This window comes from Coregonus clupeaformis, chromosome 21 (assembly GCF_020615455.1).
Source record: "Coregonus clupeaformis isolate EN_2021a chromosome 21, ASM2061545v1, whole genome shotgun sequence".
Classification (NCBI taxonomy): Eukaryota; Metazoa; Chordata; class Actinopteri; order Salmoniformes; family Salmonidae; genus Coregonus; species Coregonus clupeaformis.
Window position 1 is genome coordinate 28,012,605 of NC_059212.1, and position 20,845 is coordinate 28,033,449.

Below are 20,845 nucleotides of genomic sequence, written 5' to 3' on the forward strand. Positions count from 1 at the left end.
CCACTGCTCCAGAGTCCAATGGCGGCGAGCTTTACACCACTCCAGCCGACTCTTAGCATTGTGCATGGTGATCTTAGGCTTGTGTGTGGCTGCTTGGCCATGGAAACCCATTTCATGAAGCTCCTAACAGTTGTTGTGCTGACGTTGCTTCCAGAGGCAGTTTGGAACTTAGTAGTGAGTGTTGCAACCGAGGACAGACAATTTTTTTTTGGCTTCAGCACTCTGCGGTCCCGTTCTGTGAGGTTGTGTGGCCTACCACTTCGCGGCTGAGCCGTTGTTTCTCCTAGATGTTTCCACTTCACAATAACAGGACTTACAGTTGACCGGGGCAGCTCTAGCAGGGCAGAAATTTGACGAACTGACTTGTTGGAAAGGTGGCATCCTATGACAGTGCCACGTTGAAAGTCCCTGAGCTCTTCAGTAAGGCCATTCTACTGCCAATGTTTGTCTATGGAGATTGCATTACTGTGTGCTCGATGTTATACACCTCTCAGCAACGGGTGTGGCTGAAATAGCCTAATTCACTAATTTGAAGAGGTGTCCACATACTTTTGTATGTATAGTGTAGCTACTTTATTGAAGAAACATTTACTTACTATGACTGTGATATGTGGTTGTCCTACCTAGCTATCTTAAGATGAATGCACTAACTGTAAGTTGCTCTGGATAAATGACTAAAATGTAAATGTAAAAATGTAACAGCTTCTCTAAAATACGCTAACAAGTTTTGTGATATGGCAGACATGTTTTAGCCACTGCTACTCAGGGATTTCATTACTGTACCTCTCTCTCATAGGCGATGTCTGAAATGGCACCCTATTCCCTATATAGTGCACTTATTTTGACCAGAACCCTATGTATGCCCTTGTCAAAAGTAGTGCATCTACATGGAGAATATGGTGCCATTTGTGACACACACCTCCTGTCTGATTTGAAAACAGAGACAGAATGGCCTCTCCTCTCCTCTCGGAGGGTGTGATCCAGCCAGAGGCTTATTTGATTTTCCCTTCTTTTGTATATTTTAGTTCCTCTTCCTCTCCGAAGTGTTACAATGGAGGGCCCAGACCACTCCGGACCATGTGCTTTACACACTGCTCAACTGCAGGGTGAGTGAGGCCTGGCTAAAGGCTGTATTGTCATTGTTCACATCTGACTCCTAATGTGTTGTACAGATAGCAGTAGCTGCTGAAATAGTTGGCATTGTTTTAGCTTTTTATTGAGACCCATCAGGATTTTATTTGAAGTAGGCCTATCAAAGACCTATTGAAACTTTAAACTGTAAATCATAATTTTCTTGCCCTCTCTTTTTCTCTCTCGCTCTCTCTTCTCTCGTCTCTCTTTCACTCTCTCTCGTGTGTTTGTGTGTGTGCCTGTGTCTTCGTGTGTGTGTGACCACAGGGGACAATAGCCAGCTCTCTGACATGTGTCCAGTTGCATAAGAGAGCAGAGAAGATTGCTACCATGCTGGCGGAGCGAGGACACCTGCAGGACGGGGATCACGTTGCGCTCGTCTACCCCCCTGGTAGGTCTGCTGGCTGTGGCTGACCTACCATCACATCTCTCACTGGGTTTATCACCAGCAGTCATGTGTTATTTAGCAGTCAGTTATCATTTATCAATCTAGAATCTCTCTATGCTTCCAAACCAGGGCCAAAGCCACATTGCACTATGTACTGATCTTTAAGGGCACACACAGAGAAGGCACTGGGTGTTCCAAGATTTAAAAAGTAGAATTCTAATTTGGAACTCTATTAGTATTTGGGAGCCAGAGAAATTCAAGCGTTCAAGTGAAGCCATAGGTCCATAATGAAAAGACTCAGTCAAGCAGGACAAAATCCTGACAAGGGAGATTGCCTGAGAGAGCCATTCAATTAACTTTCTCTAGGACAGCCAGCTCAATACTTCACCTTGTCCTGAGGGTGCAGTGTCTTTCTGTCTGTCTGGAGGCTGGTTCCGATTTGGCACAGGGACTCATGGACTGACGGACCAGAACTAATATCCTCTCTCTCTCTCTGTTTGACCTTCATGCAGGGATTGACCTGATCGCAGCATTCTACGGGTGCCTGTATGCGGGCTGCGTGCCAATCACTGTGCGACCTCCGCACCCCCAGAACATAGCCACCACTCTGCCCACAGTGAAGATGATCGTGGAGGTAAGTGCCTCGTTGACATCCTCCATGTATCAAGTCGTCATCGCATCACAACTGACCTTTCATCTGAGAAAATGTAGACGTAGATGCATAAGAGGTGATATTAAAGAGAGCTGGATCCTCTAAGGCGACAGAGTAGGCCTTGTCTTTCTGGAGCATTTTACAACGTGTGTTTGTGGATGCGTGCGTGTGTGTCTAAACGTGTCTGTGTATCCGAACTTGTATTTGCGTGTCTCAACAGGTGTGTCTCAATGTGTGTGTGTCTCAACGTGTGTGTGTTTTTCCTAACGTGTGTGTGTGTGTGTGTGTGTGTGTGTGTCCAGGTGAGCCGCTCGGCGTGTATGATGACCACAGCGGGGATCTGTAAATTGCTAAGGTCGAAGGAGGCGTCAGCAGCAGTGGACGTCAGGACCTGGCCTCCTGTCCTGGACACAGGTAAGAGACTACATTACCCACGCTGCACCAGTCACCTCAGTCAGACTCCATTACCCACTTTAGCCTGAGGGTCGGGACTTCTTTACAACAGACACCAATGCAGAGATCTTACGACCAATCAAGACAAATGAGAATGTCAGGAATGTAATTTATCCTCTACTTAAGAATGTATTTGTGATAACAGTGGTCTTGTCCTTTCTCTCTGTCCTTTAGATGATCTGCCAAAGAAGAAACCTCCAATTTTGTACAAGCCCTCCAATCCAGACACACTGGCCTACCTGGACTTCAGTGTGTCCACCACAGGGATGCTAGCAGGAGTGAAGGTAAACAACTTCTAACCAGAATGTGTTTCTCCTATCAGGGAGGCTGATATCTCTAAAAGCATATTAAGTGAAACAGAAACCAGCTGTATGACGCACTTTGAAGTGATCGTCTGAGTGAAAAGATAGTAGTGACATTTGAAAAACATGAAAGCGGTTATTGATCCCAGCCCCCCTCTGCTGTGGATGACTAGCTGAATCTGTCACAGTACAGTGCTCACTCAGAAGGCCTATTCTCCCTGGCGCCACAGATCCAACCCCATACTAGGACACGCCTTGTTCACAGTTCATCTGGCCATGTAGAAACCTTTGTCTGACCGACGAAGCTCAGTAGGAAATCCAGTGAAAAGCAACTTGTAAAGATTAGTCTTTTCACTGGTCTATAAGGGAAGCAATTTTGCTATCAGTTCCTCATTGGACGAGGCTAAGTGGATTTTCTACCTTCACCTAGAGGCGATAGTCCATTCTGTTCTCCCTCTAGCTGTAAACACATTGAAGAATGGGGTCGATTTAGGTGGTGGTGGGGGAAAGTTGTTGTGGTGTGTGGGGCTCTTTTCTGTAGTTTACTAAAACAAAATGCCCTCTTTGGGATGTTGGGATGTTCAGCTGTGTTAAATAATTGTCTCTCATGCTGTATACTGATTACCATAACAAAACCCTGAATTTGCTCCATAACAAAATCCTGTCTGCTCCTGCTAATGCGTCCCAAATGGCACCCTATTCCCTACATAGTGCACTGCTTTTGACCAGAGCCCTATGTGCCCTGGTCACAAATACTGCACTGTATAGAGTATCATTAGAGTATCATTTTGGATGCAGATAGGATTGCGTGGATTACTGTTTTTCAATGGGACAATAACCACTTATATCAACAGGAGAGGGGACACACACAGACACACCAAGTCGTGAAAGCGTTATCCCACTATATATTCAGCCGTGTTGAGTCATTGTTCTACGATTTAATTTATTCATTCGTTAAGGATTCAGGAAGTGGTACTCGTACTAGCAGCTCATGAGAATATTTGCATGAATAGTTTTTTGCAGTGCATTTCCTAATTCTGATGCAGTTCAATTGAAACTCAAAACAAAGCTTTTGGCTTGAATACCATACATTGATAAAGTTCAGAATGAATGACTGTGGTACACAGTTCAGTTGTACGTCATTTGTATATTGTTTAGTAAAGGGCTACCCTGGTAGAAATGATACCAACTGTATATAGACTGTATTTGTTGGTTTTGTGATGTAGCGAAGTTAGCCTGAGTGCCAGTCTGTTTGTGCCACCATGCCAACTCCTTGTCACTTGTTGTCATATTTTGCAATGGAGTTTTGCAAACAGATCTGGGACCAGGCTATAGCCAAGTAGAGTGTTAAAACGATATTCCTAATCTGTATGCGTTTGTTCTTGTCATCCCTCCCGTGTAGATGTCTCATACTGCCACCAGTGCCTTCTGCCGTTCTATCAAACTGCAGTGTGAGCTGTACCCCTCCCGTGAGGTGGCTATCTGCCTGGACCCCTACTGCGGCCTGGGCTTCGTCCTCTGGTGCCTTTGCAGGTGAGACAGAGAGAGATCTAGCCTCGTCACTGCCCACCCATCACATCATACACACCTAGCTTTGCTGCATCCACACTTCACACACACACACACAGCTACCCCTGTACCTCTGTTCTGTAGAAGCCCTGCGCTTTACTCAGACCCTCACACACGGTGAGTGACGGGACGTCCTCATCAGAATGCACCGTCTCTCACTAGCTACAGATGTCAGAAAGCCTGTCTTCTTCAGGCAGGGACAGTTAGACCTGTGCCATGCTGGGGCCTTGTCAGGACATTACAGGCCTGTCAGAGGCCATGGGGGGTCGAGAGAGAGGCCGTGGACCGTAGAAGAGCGAGTGTTGAAGCAGGAGGCCAAATGCAGCTCATGCATTATTCTGCTGTGTTTAGCCTCCCCACCCGCCTCCTTGTGATGATGACGCCGTTCTGCTCCGCTCTTCGCTGGGCTCTCTTTAATCGCCTCCCCATTGGAAGCACTCTCTGGCATGGCACCACTCAACTTGTCAAATCTTCAGATGGAAAAATGCTCAGCTGTCCAAAAACCAGGACCGTGCTAAAGAACAAAGCTGTTTTATTTGCCAGGAGTGTGTTTCAGCTTGGGAGTGTTTCTGATTTATGCCTACGCTAACTAGCCCTGATTGTGTTATTCAGTGTAGAATTCACTAGCTACTAGCTAGCTGCACTATAGAGGTTGCGTTGGCCTTGATGAAATGGCATTGGCCTGGATTATAAATGGAGTCACTGAATACATAACGTAGTTGGCTGTTAGTACACTCATGGTCCCGGTCACTGGTGTGAAGTGTTTGAAGTTTTTATGTTAAGTTTGTGTGCACTCAGGCTATGCACTTACTGTACACTACATGTCTCTTGTGTGTACTACTTAGTTACAGTGTCCTGTGTGTAGTGTGTACTCACTCTGTGTCTCCTGTTTCTAGTGTGTACTCCGGCCACCAGTCGATCCTGATCCCGCCTTCAGAGTTGGAGGTGAACCCTGCTCTGTGGCTGCTAGCTGTCAGTCAGTACAAGGTCAGGGACACCTTCTGCTCCTACAGCGTCATGGAGCTGTGCACCAAGGGCTTAGGGCTGCAGACCGAATCACTCAAGGTAGGTATCCTTCTTCCAAATCACCACAACAATGATACTTAGATAAGATCAAATGTTATTACAATGTGATGACCTGAGAGTAAAACACTTTGACAACTGCTGATGTAAAAAATATTGATTAATTGTCTGATTAGTTGATTGATTACAATCTAGTCCATCAACCCAGACTCATCCAGCCTGGTTAGTTCTGATTTGATCCAGTTAGTTCTGGTTTCTCTGTCAGTCTCGACCCCTGGACCTGTCGCGGGTGAGGACGTGTGTGGTGGTGGCAGAGGAGAGACCCAGGATAGCTCTGACTCAGTCCTTCTCCAAGCTCTTCAAAGACCTGGGCCTCCACCCCCGAGCAGTCAGCACCTCATTCGGCTGCAGAGTCAACCTGGCCATCTGTCTGCAGGTACAATCAGTACCTTCCTCCTCTCCTCTGCTCAACTCTTACCAAGTTCAGTATCTTTGGGTGCTGTCTCTCTCTGTCCCCACTCTGTCACCAGTGGGACTCCGATAGACTGAATTAAAAGGAAAACTCCAGAACGCTGGTGATGTCGATGCATCCAACAGTTAATCGATCCTATTACCAATGTTTCCACCATAGTAGACAACGTGCTCTTTGATAGCCAATGGGTGTTTATTGTGGCTCTGTTGTTGTCTTGTGTTTGTTGAAAGGCGTGCTACTGTTTCTTGGCATTCTCTCTGCCTCCAGTATCGTTTGCAAAGCCTTCTCCTCAAGTCTTGGAAGTTAGTTGTGTTTCTTTTATTTAGAGACTTTTTGTGAACTCCCTAGTTGCATTGCGGTTTGTTTGTTTTTTGGGGTGAGGGAGATTAATCTGATTTAATTTAATGGACTATAGTCATTAATCTGTATTTGTGTGACTTAACATGGGAAGCCACAATTGCCCTAGGGCCAGCCTATGGGGCCTACAGTAATAATCCTGTCAGGGTTTACAGCTCGCAGGAGGAGAAGCCAACATGCATAGATGTCCTCTACATATCTCACTCTCTCTGCCCTCTGCCCTCTGCTTCTCACCAAAAAAAATCTATTACCAGACATAGTTCAGTGTATGTGTGCGTCTCAAATGGCACCCTATTCCCTAAATAAGGAACGACTATTGACCTTGGTCAAAAGTAGTGCACTATAAAGGGAATAGGGTGCCATTTGGGACATACACTATGTCTCTGGAGCTCAGCTGTCCATAAGCATTTACACATGCTGCTACGTCATTTTATTTTGGGCTCATTCTTTTACATGATTCAACTATTATTTGCAAGCTTTATTATTCAAATGATATCAAATTGTAAGCTTTACTATTCAAATGTTAATGAGATAGAGATCAGGATACTATTTGCACCTGTTTCAGATGCACTTATCTGTTCCATCAATCAATGAAATCTGAATGGATCGATAAAAAGCCCAATCAAGAAGCCTGTTGAAAATGTTTGTTGTATTTAACACAATTATTTAACATGTATAGATTCTTCCCTCTTAAACTCTATTGTGAATAAGCGATTACCTCTGACTTACTACATGCTTCTCTTCTTAACTTGAGTATACGTAACACAATTTCACTTAGGGCCCCCAAAAGGCTAGGGCCGCCTCTGACTGCATATGTGGGTACGCAGACCTGCGAGCCACTGCAGCCCCTCATGAGTTCAGATGTTTTGTGGCCCCTGCCCCCATCGAAGTTGCCGGTCCCTGATCTATACTATCAATGTAATCATGTAAATGTAACTGAACATGTATAAATGTCCCAACATTTGCTAACATTGATCAATTGGCTAACATTAATAAGCCTAGTAGTTTAGAACATAACTTCTTATTTAGTTTAAGGCTGCTTCTCTGTTTTTTGTTTCCCATTTCTATATTTGACATTTCTGTTTTTTCCCCCCTCTTGTTTTTTTGCATAACCCCACCCACATATCCTATACTTGGTTTTGTCTTCGCCCCCCTCTTCCTCCCTCCTCCCCCTTATTTCTCCTTCCTTCCTCCCTCCTCCCCCTTATTTCTCCTTCCTTCCTCCCTCCTCCCCCTTATTTCTCCTTCCTTCCTCCCTCCTCCTCACTCTCCTCCTCCTGCTGCTGCTAAAGCCTCACAGGCTGGGGAAGCTTGCTGACCAGGTAGGGGATTTCCACATTCCCTAATCACCCTCTTCATCAGGTGTTGTGAGCAGGCAGGGGACAGGAGGGAGGGGCAGGGTACAGGGGAGAGGTTAGGAAGGGATAGGGGGGGACAGGGTAGAGAACAGGGATAGCAGTATATTGGGGCATAGTCACAGCCATGGTCAAGGCTTCTCAGTAGCTTTCTAGGTGGACAGGATGTGTGATTCAAAGTGTGGTCAGTTACAGTGAAGTGATTAAAGGTTATATGGTGATGTCGGGCCAGATTTGATTTAACAGGGAAAGGCAACCCTTGCCACTCTGGTGAGCTATTATAGGCTGAGTTATAAATGGCACCCTATTCCCTATATAGCACACTACGTTTTGACCAGAGCCCTATGTGCCGTGGTCAAAAGTAGTGCACTCTCTAGAGGAAAGGGTGCTATTTGGGATGCACACACACAGTGTTTGTGTTGCAGCAATATGTTCTACTGTCTAAAGGTGTCATCTGAGACCCCTCTTAGCAAAGCTCTTAGCACTTAGAAAAAGTCAGCTCGTTAATATTAAAACCCTGCAGTACTGAAACATGAACCTGTGCTGGGCCAACTTGTCAAGTGTGGTCATATCATATCAGTGACAGCTTCCAGTTTGCCTTGGGATAGATACTGCCACAGCTCACCTAGACTGCTTTTCCTTCTGAGGCCCAGAGAGATGGAAATCCAGTGAGAGTATAGTAACACCATGTGACTTGTATAGTACTATATTTCAGTAGTAATAGCCTAGTCCAAATTAGCCTTAGCAAACTCATTTAACTATCATGACATACATGTACAATAGCTGACTAAAGCACATTCCAATCTGGACAATTCTAGTGTAGTGCAGTGTGACTGCAGTATTTGCAGTAGTAGTAGTAGTAGTAGTATTGTCATAGTGTAGGCCTGCTCTATGTTTGAGTGACTGTAGACAAGGACTGTAGTACAGTAGTATTGCGATACTGCTATAAGACTGTAGTGTGTCCTGTATGACGGTACCTTGTGTTCTGGTCCGCCTGTGCTCTGGACTGAGTCAGTCTAGCACGTGCAGCTCTATGGCTAGACCTGGAGAGCTACCATCCTGTAGGTTTTCACTCCAACCCTAATCTAGCTACAACTGGGGTTGGAGCTAAAACATACAGGAAGGTAGCTCTCCAGGAACAGGGTTGGACACCTCTGGTCTAGCATGTACGGCGATATGGCTGGACTGAGTCAGTCTAGCATGTGCAGCTCTATAGCTGGCTGTCTATGGCTGGACTGAGTCAGGATCTAGCATGTGTAGCTCTATGGCTGTCTTTCTCTCTCTGGTGGTGGATGCTGCTCTGATGCTTCCTCTGCCAAAGCCTTAGCCATGCTATTAAAACATGCTGCTGAATCACGGGTGCACTGCAATCTACCTGGGGGGGGAGGAGGGGGCTGGGGATAGCTCTAGTCCAGAGCATTGAGGAAAGCGCCGCATCAGCAAGCTGCATGTGGACCAGTGCTAGGCTGAGGAAGTCTGGGGAGGGGAGGCTGCTCAGTGCTTTCTCTCTCTATTTCTTTGTTGGCTGGTTTCTCTTCTTTATTCATATGGGTTTTTTGGTTGTTCACTAACCTACTAGATAGAAATACACTCACACACACGTACTACTGTTCAAGTTGGTGCCTATGTGCTCAATATAATGTATGTTGGAATTGTGTTGTTCTTTCTGTGGGCTTTGACTCTCGTGTCTGACCAGTCAAGCCTCTCTACTGAACTATCAGCTTTCAAAGCCGTCTATTGAAGGGACAGATACAGATTGTGTATGCTCATTTAGACATGATGCACTATATCACCATGTCTACCTCCTTTCTCTCCTTCCATCTGGTTGTGTATTCTGTTCTCCCTTAGTGGATTTCAAGTCACCCTCCCGATCCTTTCCTCTTAAAAAAACAAAATATATTTTTTGTTGTTTTGTGGCTTCTTTCCGTTTGCATGATGTGGATCAGACTTGATCTGATCTCAGAACAGTTTTGTGGTGCACTTTTTTTGTGGGTACGTTTTTTCATTTTACTTCTGCTCTGGGGCCATATACACAAAGCGTCTTGCACTAGAATATTGGTCGTAAGTGCTGAGGCTAGAGACATTTTATTCCTACTCTTATGGGTCAAAATAAAAGCTAAGCATGAAGCCGATTGATTTGGAGTTGTTGAAAGAATATTTTGATATTTCGGATCAACCTATAAATAATTTAGACCTACATGCAACAGTAGCCATCTCTTGCGCTTTTGACAATTATTTCACGAGGCCTAATTCACATGATATGCCTAATTACTTCTAACCACTAGGCTAATAAATAATCTATTTATTTTTATTTTTATTATTTCATCAATGAACCTACATCATGTTATTTGAAGTTATCCTTGAGCGCAATATCACATTTTTAAAAGATTTTAAAAGATGCCTGAATTGGTCATGCCTATAAGTTGGGCGATTGAAAACTAGGGCCTATGTTAACTTTGATTTTGTTCGGTGAAAATGTCCAAAGTGTTATGCAAATTATCGGTAAGTGACACGATGCCTACTGTGCCAAAGCGATTTAGAGTTGTTTAATGGGAGTGACGATTGTGTTGATATAGCGGTAATATTATAAAAATTCCGCTTTTAACAACCATCATACTGTATGATCTGTATGATGAATGGTTATGCATGCCAACATATTAGGCAATAATTAACAGTAGGCAAAGTGATCATGTCAGGCGAAAACAAGGGAACATGTCGTCCTCCACGAATGATGCAGCGCACGTTTTACCATTGCATCATTTGATGTAAGTCACATTCACCGTGGTTGTTTGAAGCGCGCACAGCATGCCTCATCGCGATTGGTTATCATTTGCAACCCTGTCAGTGAGCGTCATCACTAATTTTCCTTTGCAGTACCTCAAACTGTCTTGATTACCAGCTGAGAGAAACTTTTATGAGTTGATTTTACTCCTGGCTCAGACTTTGACTGGACAGTGTCTTATCATCCTAAAACCTACTCTGAGCTGGGAGTTTTTTTGTTGTTTTGACCTTTTCTGAGATGCTTTGTGGATACCGGCCCTGTTCTTTTGGTTTGGTTTTTAATGCCTTCAAACTTTCTTATTGTCCTCTTCCACCACCATGGTCTGTCTGAATGTTGTAGTTAGTAGCCCACTATGATTTGTATTATTCGTTTTTTCATTGTATTGTTTGTTGGACTTGTCTCAAAGCTTCCATTCGCAACCATTTTGATCTGTAGGCTTTCTGTTAAGCACTAACATGCTTGTAGCATCTAGATAGTGCTGTGTTAGTGGTAATGTAAGGCAGCAGACATCCTAGGTCGGACACTAACCCTGGCATGTTGTCATTCTGCAGGGTACTTCAGGACCAGACCCAACTACTGTGTATGTGGACATGAGGGCACTGAGGCATGACAGGTAAGGGCATGCTCCCATCAGAACATCCTCTTGAGCATTTGTTGAAATTAATCAAATATTTAATAAATTAGCTATGTAGTAAACCAAGTGGTGCATTTTCTGTTGTACTGTTTATTATCTGTCAATGAGTGACACACATAGGTCTTCAGAATCAGAAGTATGACATCTAGGTTGCTCACAACCAAAACAATTTGAATGCAGACTGAGTCTGAGACACAGTGTACTAGCAGGGACACAGAGGGGCACTACATCAGGCAACATGCTGCACATTGGGCCCCACAGCTCACAAATATAGCTGCTGCTATTCACATACACACTGTGTGATTATAGACAGTTATTTTTGTCTCTACCACTGTCCTCCTCCCTGGGATGTAGCTATTGTGTTTGTGTTGAAAGTTCAGTTTAATTTGTAGACTAAAAGGGCTTGTATAAACAGCTCCATTGATGAAACGTGAAATAAAAGGTTTCAGAATGTGATCTATTGCTCTCCACTATCCTTTAGTCTTTATGATGAAGTGCTCAATGAGGAGGACTAGCCAGATGACACGCTGACTAACAGGATGTGTCTCAAATGGCTCCCTATTACCATAGGGCTCTGTTAAAAAGTAGTGCACTATATAGTAAATAGGATGCCATTTAGGATGCAGTCACAATATTGACTCAGCGGCCCAGTAACTCTTCACTTCCTCCCTCACAGGGTTCGTCTGGTTGAGAGAGGGTCTCCACACAGCTTACCACTCATGGAATCTGGAAAGGTGAGTCCCTGCGTGACTTGGTGAATGAATGAATGAATGGTAGTCATTTACATAGACATACTGTACACCCTGAAGTATTTTTAATCACTGAGATTAAACTAGTGTGTGTGCTGTGCTGTAGTTAGTTTCCACATCTACCCATCCCCATAATTGAGGAAGTGTAGGTGAGAGTTAATTGTGCCCCGGCAGAGGCAGCGCTCTGCTCTGTTTTACATGGACCAGCCAGGAGATCAGGATCAGTCTGTACCACACAATAATTAGGCTTTTATTTCTCGCAACATTAAATCCTGTTACACAGTTTGTGGCTGCGTACCAAATGGCACCCTTTTGGGAGAGAAAGAGCTGGGCCACTTCACTCTGCTTCAACTCAGTAAATCAGTTACATAAATGGCCTCTCTGAAGGGAGAGGGGAGAAGAGAGGAGTGGAGAGATGAAAGCACTAATCGTCTCTTCCTTAATGCCATCAGATTCTACCAGGGGTTCGAATTATCATCGCTAACCCGGAGACCAAGGGACCGCTGGGAGACTCGCATCTTGGAGAGGTTGGTTGAGACATAATCACTCACTCATTAAACTCAATACAAGCTACAATAAATGAGGCTACAATACAGTCTCTCTCTGTACTTTAAGTGTCATAGCTCATTAGTTATTCACTCTCTCATTAGACTAAACTACAGTAGTCTCTCTCTGTGTACTTCAAGTTAGTCCACATAACTTCCGTCTCACTTGATGTTAAAGGGAAATTTGACCATTTTTTAACTTCATATTCATGATCTCCAGCACCACCCCAACATCAACATATGTGAAAATGGCGCGTTTCTATGTTTTGTAGTAAGAAATATAGCGGAAGATGGTGTTTCCAATGACCTCATCAACCAATTAGTAGGTGTAACAGTGTTGCTTCCGTCCCTCTCCTCGCCCCTACCTGGGCTTGAACCAGGGATTACTTCAAGGTCTCAGAGCGAGTGACGTCACCGATTGAAATGCTACTAGCGCGCACCGCTAACTAGCTAGCCATTTCACACCGGTTACATAGGCAATGCCGACTCATAATTGGTTAAAATCACAGGATGCACACCGATGATGTCATTGGGAACACTTTCTTCCTCTATGTTTACTGCAAAACATAGAAACGTGCCATTTTCACATATGTTGATGTTGGGGTGGTGCTGGAGATTATGAATATGAAGTTGACCATTTTAGAAATGTCCCTTTAGATATCCAGTGTAATGTTATAAGTTCAGTAAGTGTTATGTACAGTGGGGAAAAAAAGTATTTAGTCAGCCACCAATTGTGCAAGTTCTCCCACTTAAAAAGATGAGAGAGCCCAGTAATTTTCATCATAGGTACACGTCAACTATGACAGACAAATTGAGAATTTTTTTTCCAGAAAATCACATTGTAGGATTTTTAATGAATTTATTTGCAAATTATGGTGGGGAAAAAAAGTATTTAGTCAGCCACCAATTGTGCAAGTTCTCCAACTTAAAAAGATGAGAGAGGCCTGTAATTTTCATCATAGGTACACGTCAACTATGACAGACAAATTGAGAAAAAGAAATCCAGAATATCACATTGTAGGATTTTTTATGAATTTATTTGCAAATTATGGTGGAAAATAAGTATTTGGTCAATAACAAAAGTTTCTCAATACTTTTTTATATATCCTTTGTTGGCAATGACACAGGTCAAACGTTTTCTGTAAGTCTTCACAAGGTTTTCACACACTGTTGCTGGTATTTTGGCCCATTCCTCCATGCAGATCTTCTCTAGAGCAGTGATGTTTTGGGGCTGTCGCTGGGCAACACGGACTTTCAACTCCCTCCAAAGATTTTCTATGGGGTTGAGATCTGGAGACTGGCTAGGCCACTCCAGGACCTTGAAATGCTTCTTACGAAGCCACTCCTTCGTTGCCCGGGCGGTGTGTTTGGGATTATTGTCATGCTGAAAGACCCAGCCACGTTTCATCTTCAATGCTCTTGCTGATGGAAGGAGGTTTTCACTCAAAATCTCACGATACATGGCCCCATTCATTCTTTCCTTTACACGGATCAGTCGTCCTGGTCCCTTTGCAGAAAAACAGCCCCAAAGCATGTTTCCACCCCCATGCTTCACAGTAGGTATGGTGTTCTTTGGATGCAACTCAGCATTCTTTGTCCTCCAAACACGACGAGTTGAGTTTTTACCAAAAAGTTATATTTTGGTTTCATCTGACCATATGACATTCTCCCAATCCTCTTCTGGATCATCCAAATGCACTCTAGCAATCTTCAGACGGGCCTGGACATGTACTGGCTTAAGCAGGGGGACACGTCTGGCACTGCAGGATTTGAGTCCCTGGCGGTGTAGTGTGTTACTGATGGTAGGCTTTGTTACTTTGGTCCCTGCTCTGCAGGTCATTCACTAGGTCCCCCCATGTGGTTCTGGGATTTTTGCTCACTGTTCTTGTGATCATTTTGACCCCACGGGGTGAGATCTTGCGTGGAGCCCCAGATCGAGGGAGATTATCAGTGGTCTTGTATGTCTTCCATTTCCTAATAATTGCTCCCACAGTTGATTTCTTCAAACCAAGCTGCTTACCTATTGCAGATTCAGTCTTCCCAGCCTGGTGCAGGTCTACAATTTTGTTTCTGGTGTCCTTTGACAGCTCTTTGGTCTTGGCCATAGTGGAGTTTGGAGTGTGACTGTTTGAGGTTGTGGACAGGTGTCTTTTATACTGATAACAAGTTCAAACAGGTGCCATTAATACAGGTAACGAGGGGAGGACAGAGGAGCCTCTTAAAGAAGAAGTTACAGGTCTGTGAGAGCCAGAAATCTTGCTTGTTTGTAGGTGACCAAATACTTATTTTCCACCATAATTTGCAAATAAATTCATAAAAAATCCTAAATGTGATTTTCTGGATTTTTTTTTCTTCTCAATTTGTCTGTCATAGTTGACGTGTACCTATGATGAAAATTACAGGCCTCATCTTTTTAAGTGGGAGAACTTGCACAATTGGTGGCTGACTAAATACTTTTTTTCCCCACTGTAAAGCATGAATTAAAACACTTGTTTCAAAAGTGGTCCTCGATGGTAAAACAAATAACATCGAATTGCTGTCCTGTCCACAGATCTGGGTGTGCAGTGGACACAATGCCAGCGGCTACTTCACAGTGTATGGAGACGAGGCCCTGCAGTCAGACCACTTTAACTCCCGTCTGAGCTTTGGAGACACACAGACAATCTGGGCCCGCACCGGCTACCTGGGCTTCCTCAGGAGGACTGAACTCACCGACGCCAGCGGGGGTAAGCTACCCGTTCACTTCACTACCAAATGTACTTATCATGCATACTTTCACTGGTGAGCGTCACATCCACTAGCAGCAATTTGTAATTACATGTGTGTGTGTGTGTGTGTGTGTGTGCGCGCGCAGAGCGACACGATGCCCTGTACGTGGTGGGGGCGTTGGATGAGGCTATGGAGCTGAGGGGAATGAGGTACCACCCCATCGACATCGAGACCTCCGTTATCAGGACGCATAAGAGCATCACAGAATGGTGAGAACTGTAACTAACTTCATAAGGCTACATGATCAGCATCCTGGGTTTTTGCACCATGAAAAATACAGTAGCTTGGGGATTTGTGGTTCTGGTGTAGCTCACCATTTTCTGGGCATTTTATCCAAGAGAGAAAGCAAGTAGATGGCCAGTACGATGCAGAAAACCTTTAGTTAACTATTTACAGGGAAGATATACAGAGAATACATATAGAAGGATCAGATCAGCCAATGGTGTATATATAATATCAGGACACACAATTGCAGTAGGGGCATTTTAGCAAATATGCAGGGGAATTATATTTTCTGTTATAATAATAATATGCCATTTAGCAGACGCTTTTATCCAAAGCAACTTAGTCATGTGCGCATACATTTTTACATATGGGTGGTCCCGGGGATCGAACCCACTACCCTGGCGTTACAAGTGCCATGCTCTACCAATTGAGCTACAGAGGACCAAGTCTGTTAAAATATCATGCTGATTTTGTCCAATTTCAAATAGTTAATGGTTTGTTGAAATGGCAGAGTGAGGAGCTAACTTACAACATGCAAAGTACCTACTGTACTGTTTGTTGTTGTTGCAGTGCGGTGTTCACATGGATCAACCTCCTGGAGGTGGAGCTGAATGGTTCAGACCAGTAGCTCATGTTGTTTAAACTGACTGTTGAACCTGACTATCTTTCAGTGCGGTGTTCACGTGGACCAACCTCCTGGTGGTGGTGGTGGAGCTGGATGGTTCGGAGCAGGAGGCCCTGGACCTGGTTCCTCTGGTGACCAACGTGGTTCTGGAGGAACACTACCTGATCGTGGGGGTGGTGGTGGTGGTGGACATCGGGGTCATCCCCATCAACTCCCGGGGGGAGAAGCAGAGGATGCACCTCCGGGATGGCTTCCTGGCCGACCAGCTGGACCCCATATACGTGGCTTATAACATGTAGCCTGCCATCTGTAGACCTACTAGACCAAGACAAGGCCTTGAATCGACGGGCCGAGCTTTATGTACATACTGCAATGCAACAGGACCTCTGGTCTCTGAGGAGAGCAGGGAAGAGAGGAGAGGACGTGAGTCCTGGACCCAGTCGCTAGTTCAAAACAAAAACACCTAGAATTGGCAGGAACAGGAGACGGGTTAGTGTAGTGAAAGATTGGAACGGAAGGAGCTCTATGTGTGTAGATGATGGGAGAGTGCCAGTCTAGCTTAGATCTTTGCTTTTTGAAGTAAGTGTGTATATATTTTCATGTTACGTATTGCTGAAGTCGCTCGTTTTTTAAAATCTGCCCTCTAAGAGGTTAGGGTATTTTTTAACAATATTTACAAGCTGTGGCAAATGGTATTTTATGTTGACCTTTTTTATGATATCAGTCATTACAAATATAGATATGTTTTGATACAGGATATATCAATTTTGTCCATGAACTTTACAATATGAGGTACAATATATTGTTTAATGTTTGTTGGTTCATTTTTTGTATAATTACGTTTTTAATTCTGCGCTAACATTTATTTTCTGTAACAACTGTCTCAACTACAAGGGAAACAAACCAGTGTGATTATTTCAACTACAGCAACCTTTTACTCAGTTGTCATAGTTAATATCATTATTCTTCAATTGAAGGAAAACACTGTTATTTCATATCATGTAAGTATGTACAAAAACTGATTTTAATTTATTTTGTTCACTTTAGAAGTATATGAGAGAGAACATTCAAGAATGTTTTAATCTTGAATATTTGCTAATATAAAAACAAAGCATTGTATTATCTTGAGTGAACACTAAAATCACATCAAGTATATAAAATATAAATATAGATCTATATGAATTAAAAAGACCTAGGATTCACCAAGGAAAATGTTTGTGCGGTAATTGCGAGGACAGTCTGAATCCTTATAGTCACCCCCTTTATGTCCTTCAAACAGTGCAACAACTTCAGCTCTGTAGACATCAGACAAGTGAGAAGTACTGCATTTCAGAGACAAAGAACAGCTCTGAAAGGATCAAAAGCGATTTTAGAGAAATGTCTGTGTGAGGAGGATGATGGCTCAAACACCTCTGGTGGGAATGATGATGATGAGTACGTCTTTGTGCTGGCATGTCAAACACTTGTTTCTGAAACAACAGGATTGTAAATAGAAAGTTTAGTCCTTAATATTTTTACATTGAGATCAATCAGGGCTCCTATATTGATGTCACAGAGGGAAAAATTATGAAAAAGTACAAGACAACATTTTTACGGAAACCCTTTAGAGGAATAAATGTTGGGGCAAATATCATAAGGTGGAAGAGCAGTTTTGGGGGAGTGTGAAACCTTAAATCTGTGTGGAATCATACATGATTTGAGGGTGAAGTTCATGGCTAAGAATGTTTTAGTTCAACACATTAGAATCTTTAAAAGCACTTTCTAGTATATACACAGCATTTTTTTTTATTGGCAAGAATGACCCTGACATTTTTTTAAAGATTACAAACTAAGTTGGCATAAGTCTTTCAATTAAATAAATATTTCAATGATTTTGACTATAAAATGAAGTTTGTTTGTTTATTGCAGCAGTACACGTTGTTTAAATTTTAGCAGACGCTCGCAGAGCGACTTACAGGAGCAATTAGGGTTAAGTGCCTTGCTCAAGTGCACATAGAGAAATATGACCTAGTTGGCTCGGGATTCAAACCAGCTAACTTTCGGTTACAGGCCCAACGCTCTTAACCGCTAGGCTACCTACCTGCTGTTTCAGAGGTTGCATCTCAATGTAAATGTATCATATGCTCAAGCATATTTGATATCTGTTACATATTTGGGATTTATGTTTAGTTAACTTTGTTCATACACACATTACTTAGCAAGTTTTCCATATATTCTATGGTAGTGTAATGTATATTGAATCAAATCCATCAATCAATCAGTTTTGCTCTATTACAAGTTATGACTTTTAAAAAGATATGTAGCCAAGAAATGATTGAAGCGAAATAACAAATACTGAGTCAGCCTTTGTCTCATCAGAGCAGTCTGTGCACATCTGAACTATTTAATGTTTTGCCACTTTTTTGATTTTGAAAGGCATATCTCAGCAGAGGCGATACATTTTAATTAACAAACATTACAGTGAACAGTTTTTAGACATTTACAAAGTAACAGATGTGTGTGCATTGCTCATACCCCTCGGTTGAGATACACATTTATACTGGTTCATATCTGTTCATTGAAAAATGATAATTGTCCCAACCTATACTTGTCACAGTGCTGTAAATCTACTTGTTGCAAATCCATCTGGTACACTGCTGATATTTGGTGGCTTTCATTAAAGAGGTATAGATCTGAGCCATTCCTGTTATGAACGCTGGACACACGTCTACCCATATGAAAATCTAATAAATCTAATCTGAAGATATGTATATTGTTTTCAAAATGTATTACAAAATGCATGAACTATGGCAACTTTCATACATGCATATATTTGTTTGCATGTAGTGAAATATGTAAGGGATAATCAACGAGGGGCTATGCGACCTTCCACAGAGAATGTACAGAGCCCCGAGATGATGATCCCTTTTATACCATGGCTATTATTTAAAACATTTGCCGGTAGAAATGTGTTCAACATCCACTGAAGTAGCTAGCAAGTTTACAAGATAGTTACAGTAGTTGCCATGGGAACCAAACAAAGACTTGCTAGTTTAGCTAACAAACCATCAGTCTTAACTTGTCATTATGAAAATCGAATTTAACAATGGCAATAATGTAGCCATTGAATTCTACCGTGCGTTATAGGGAAATAATGCACGCTCTAGAATGCCCTTCATGCCAATCAGAAACAAGTATTCAACAATGCCAAGGTATAAGTTACAAGAATGACTATTTCAGTGTTTGCACATTCTAACATTTATGGAAGTAGCACAATATCGTTTTTTCTAATTCATGTAGTATATTTTGACATATCAGATTTAAATAGGCACCTTATATTTTGGATTTTGACATATGGATTTTTGTAATTAAGGAAGGACTGAAGTCCCAATTTTGGGAATAGGTTTACATGTTTGCTATTAGTGGTTATTCAGTTAAATTATTTTTAGAAGAAAGGCCTACTGTATCTATATGTTTGGAAACATTGATATCTTCAAATAAAACATTTCCGTATGAAGAAGGAAAAAAGCTGGATTGGAAATCTAGACCTCACTTACCTCACTTGTGAGCAAGTTTGCATGGTTGAATGTAAATACTGTTGGAGGCTGAAAACAAATACAATTCAGGCCGGGATTTTATTATATTGCAGGTTATAGGCAATGCAGCTTTTAAAAGCAATGTTCTGGTGTTCGTGGAGATCGCATTCATGGTAAACACTGCATCCATCGGCTCAATCAGAAATTGCCTTTAAAAGCCGCATTACCTCTATAAACCGTGATCGGTTGAATCCTGTCCTTAGGAGACTGTTTGGAAAACTGATGCCTGCGTAGGTTCATTCAAATGCAATAAAAGGCTGTATTCAATCCGTATCGCGTAATATCTGCATTATAGTTCGATTTAAATTGAAAGGCAATGTTCCCGCGTTCGCAGTGACTGCATTCACAGTAAACGCTGCATATGTCGGTTTAATAGGAAATTACCTTCAAATGTTTTACACGGATCTTTCGCGATACGGAATGAATCCAGCCCAAACTCTTTCAACAGGTGGTGAAGGTGAAAAACAAATGGCTAATTTGAATCAACATCATCTCTTTGGCGAAAGCTCTTATCTTCCCCAACGTTGGCTTCATGAAAGTAATGTTTTTCACACCCCGTCTGTAATCACAACCATTAATTTAGTGTTGACACTACCTGCCTTTTTCAAGAATAGGGCCGGGATTCAATCCAATTGCCCTTTTTCGGCAATGTTCCCGCTTTCGCGGAGACAGCATTTATGGTAATACATATGTCGGCTCAATTGAAAATTACCTTTAAATGTCAAGCACGCTATTACGGGGATCTACCACTGATCGGATTGAATCCCAGCCTATGGTAAAGCCAACAATATGAGAAAGTATGTTTGAAAATCTCTTCTTTTTTTTTTGTTGCACAGTTTACAGTTTTACTGATCCAAAAAGTACTTTGACAGTTCAAGAAAAATATTGTTGTCTTACCCTAGAAACGTTCAGATATTTCCTAGGTTTCATTGAGTATATAAGCACAGGTTTCATCCCAAATGGCACCAATTTCCTTATTTAGTGCACTACTTTTGACCAGGGCCCATAGTTACTTCAATCCGTATCACGGAAGTTCAGCGTTACAGCGTGTTTGAAATTTAAAGGCAATGCCCCCACGTTAGTGGAGACTGCATTCACGGTAAACCCTGCATATGTCGGCTCAATCAGAAATTACCTTTACATTTCTATCACGCAATCTGTAACGCTTCATCGATACAGATTGAATAGAGCCTAAATTACCCCCGGATGGACATAAAAGAATACTCAACAACTACAGGA

General features: G+C 42.6%; 1 protein-coding gene across 9 annotated transcripts in view; it reads left to right on the forward strand.

The window, feature by feature from the left end:
- LOC121535173 (disco-interacting protein 2 homolog C) overlaps window positions 1-17,385 on the forward strand; it is a 243,602-nt gene extending 226,217 nt beyond the window's left edge. For 7 of the 9 annotated variants that reach the window (XM_045206282.1, XM_045206283.1, XM_045206287.1 and 4 more), the window contains 15 exons: window positions 1,026-1,106; window positions 1,399-1,522; window positions 2,032-2,153; window positions 2,474-2,585; window positions 2,799-2,908; window positions 4,329-4,459; window positions 5,392-5,560; window positions 5,784-5,954; window positions 7,640-7,669; window positions 11,036-11,097; window positions 11,795-11,852; window positions 12,320-12,394; window positions 14,964-15,138; window positions 15,267-15,390; window positions 16,078-17,385. In XM_045206282.1, coding sequence (XP_045062217.1) covers window positions 1,026-1,106; window positions 1,399-1,522; window positions 2,032-2,153; window positions 2,474-2,585; window positions 2,799-2,908; window positions 4,329-4,459; window positions 5,392-5,560; window positions 5,784-5,954; window positions 7,640-7,669; window positions 11,036-11,097; window positions 11,795-11,852; window positions 12,320-12,394; window positions 14,964-15,138; window positions 15,267-15,390; window positions 16,078-16,330 — 1,797 coding nt within the window. In that variant the 3' untranslated portion in view covers window positions 16,331-17,385. The remainder of the gene's footprint in view (window positions 1-1,025; window positions 1,107-1,398; window positions 1,523-2,031; window positions 2,154-2,473; window positions 2,586-2,798; window positions 2,909-4,328; window positions 4,460-5,391; window positions 5,561-5,783; window positions 5,955-7,639; window positions 7,670-11,035; window positions 11,098-11,794; window positions 11,853-12,319; window positions 12,395-14,963; window positions 15,139-15,266; window positions 15,391-16,077) is intronic. The other 2 variants (XM_045206286.1, XM_045206290.1) reach the window with 1 other exon arrangement.
- The last annotated feature ends 3,460 nt before the right edge of the window (window positions 17,386-20,845 follow it).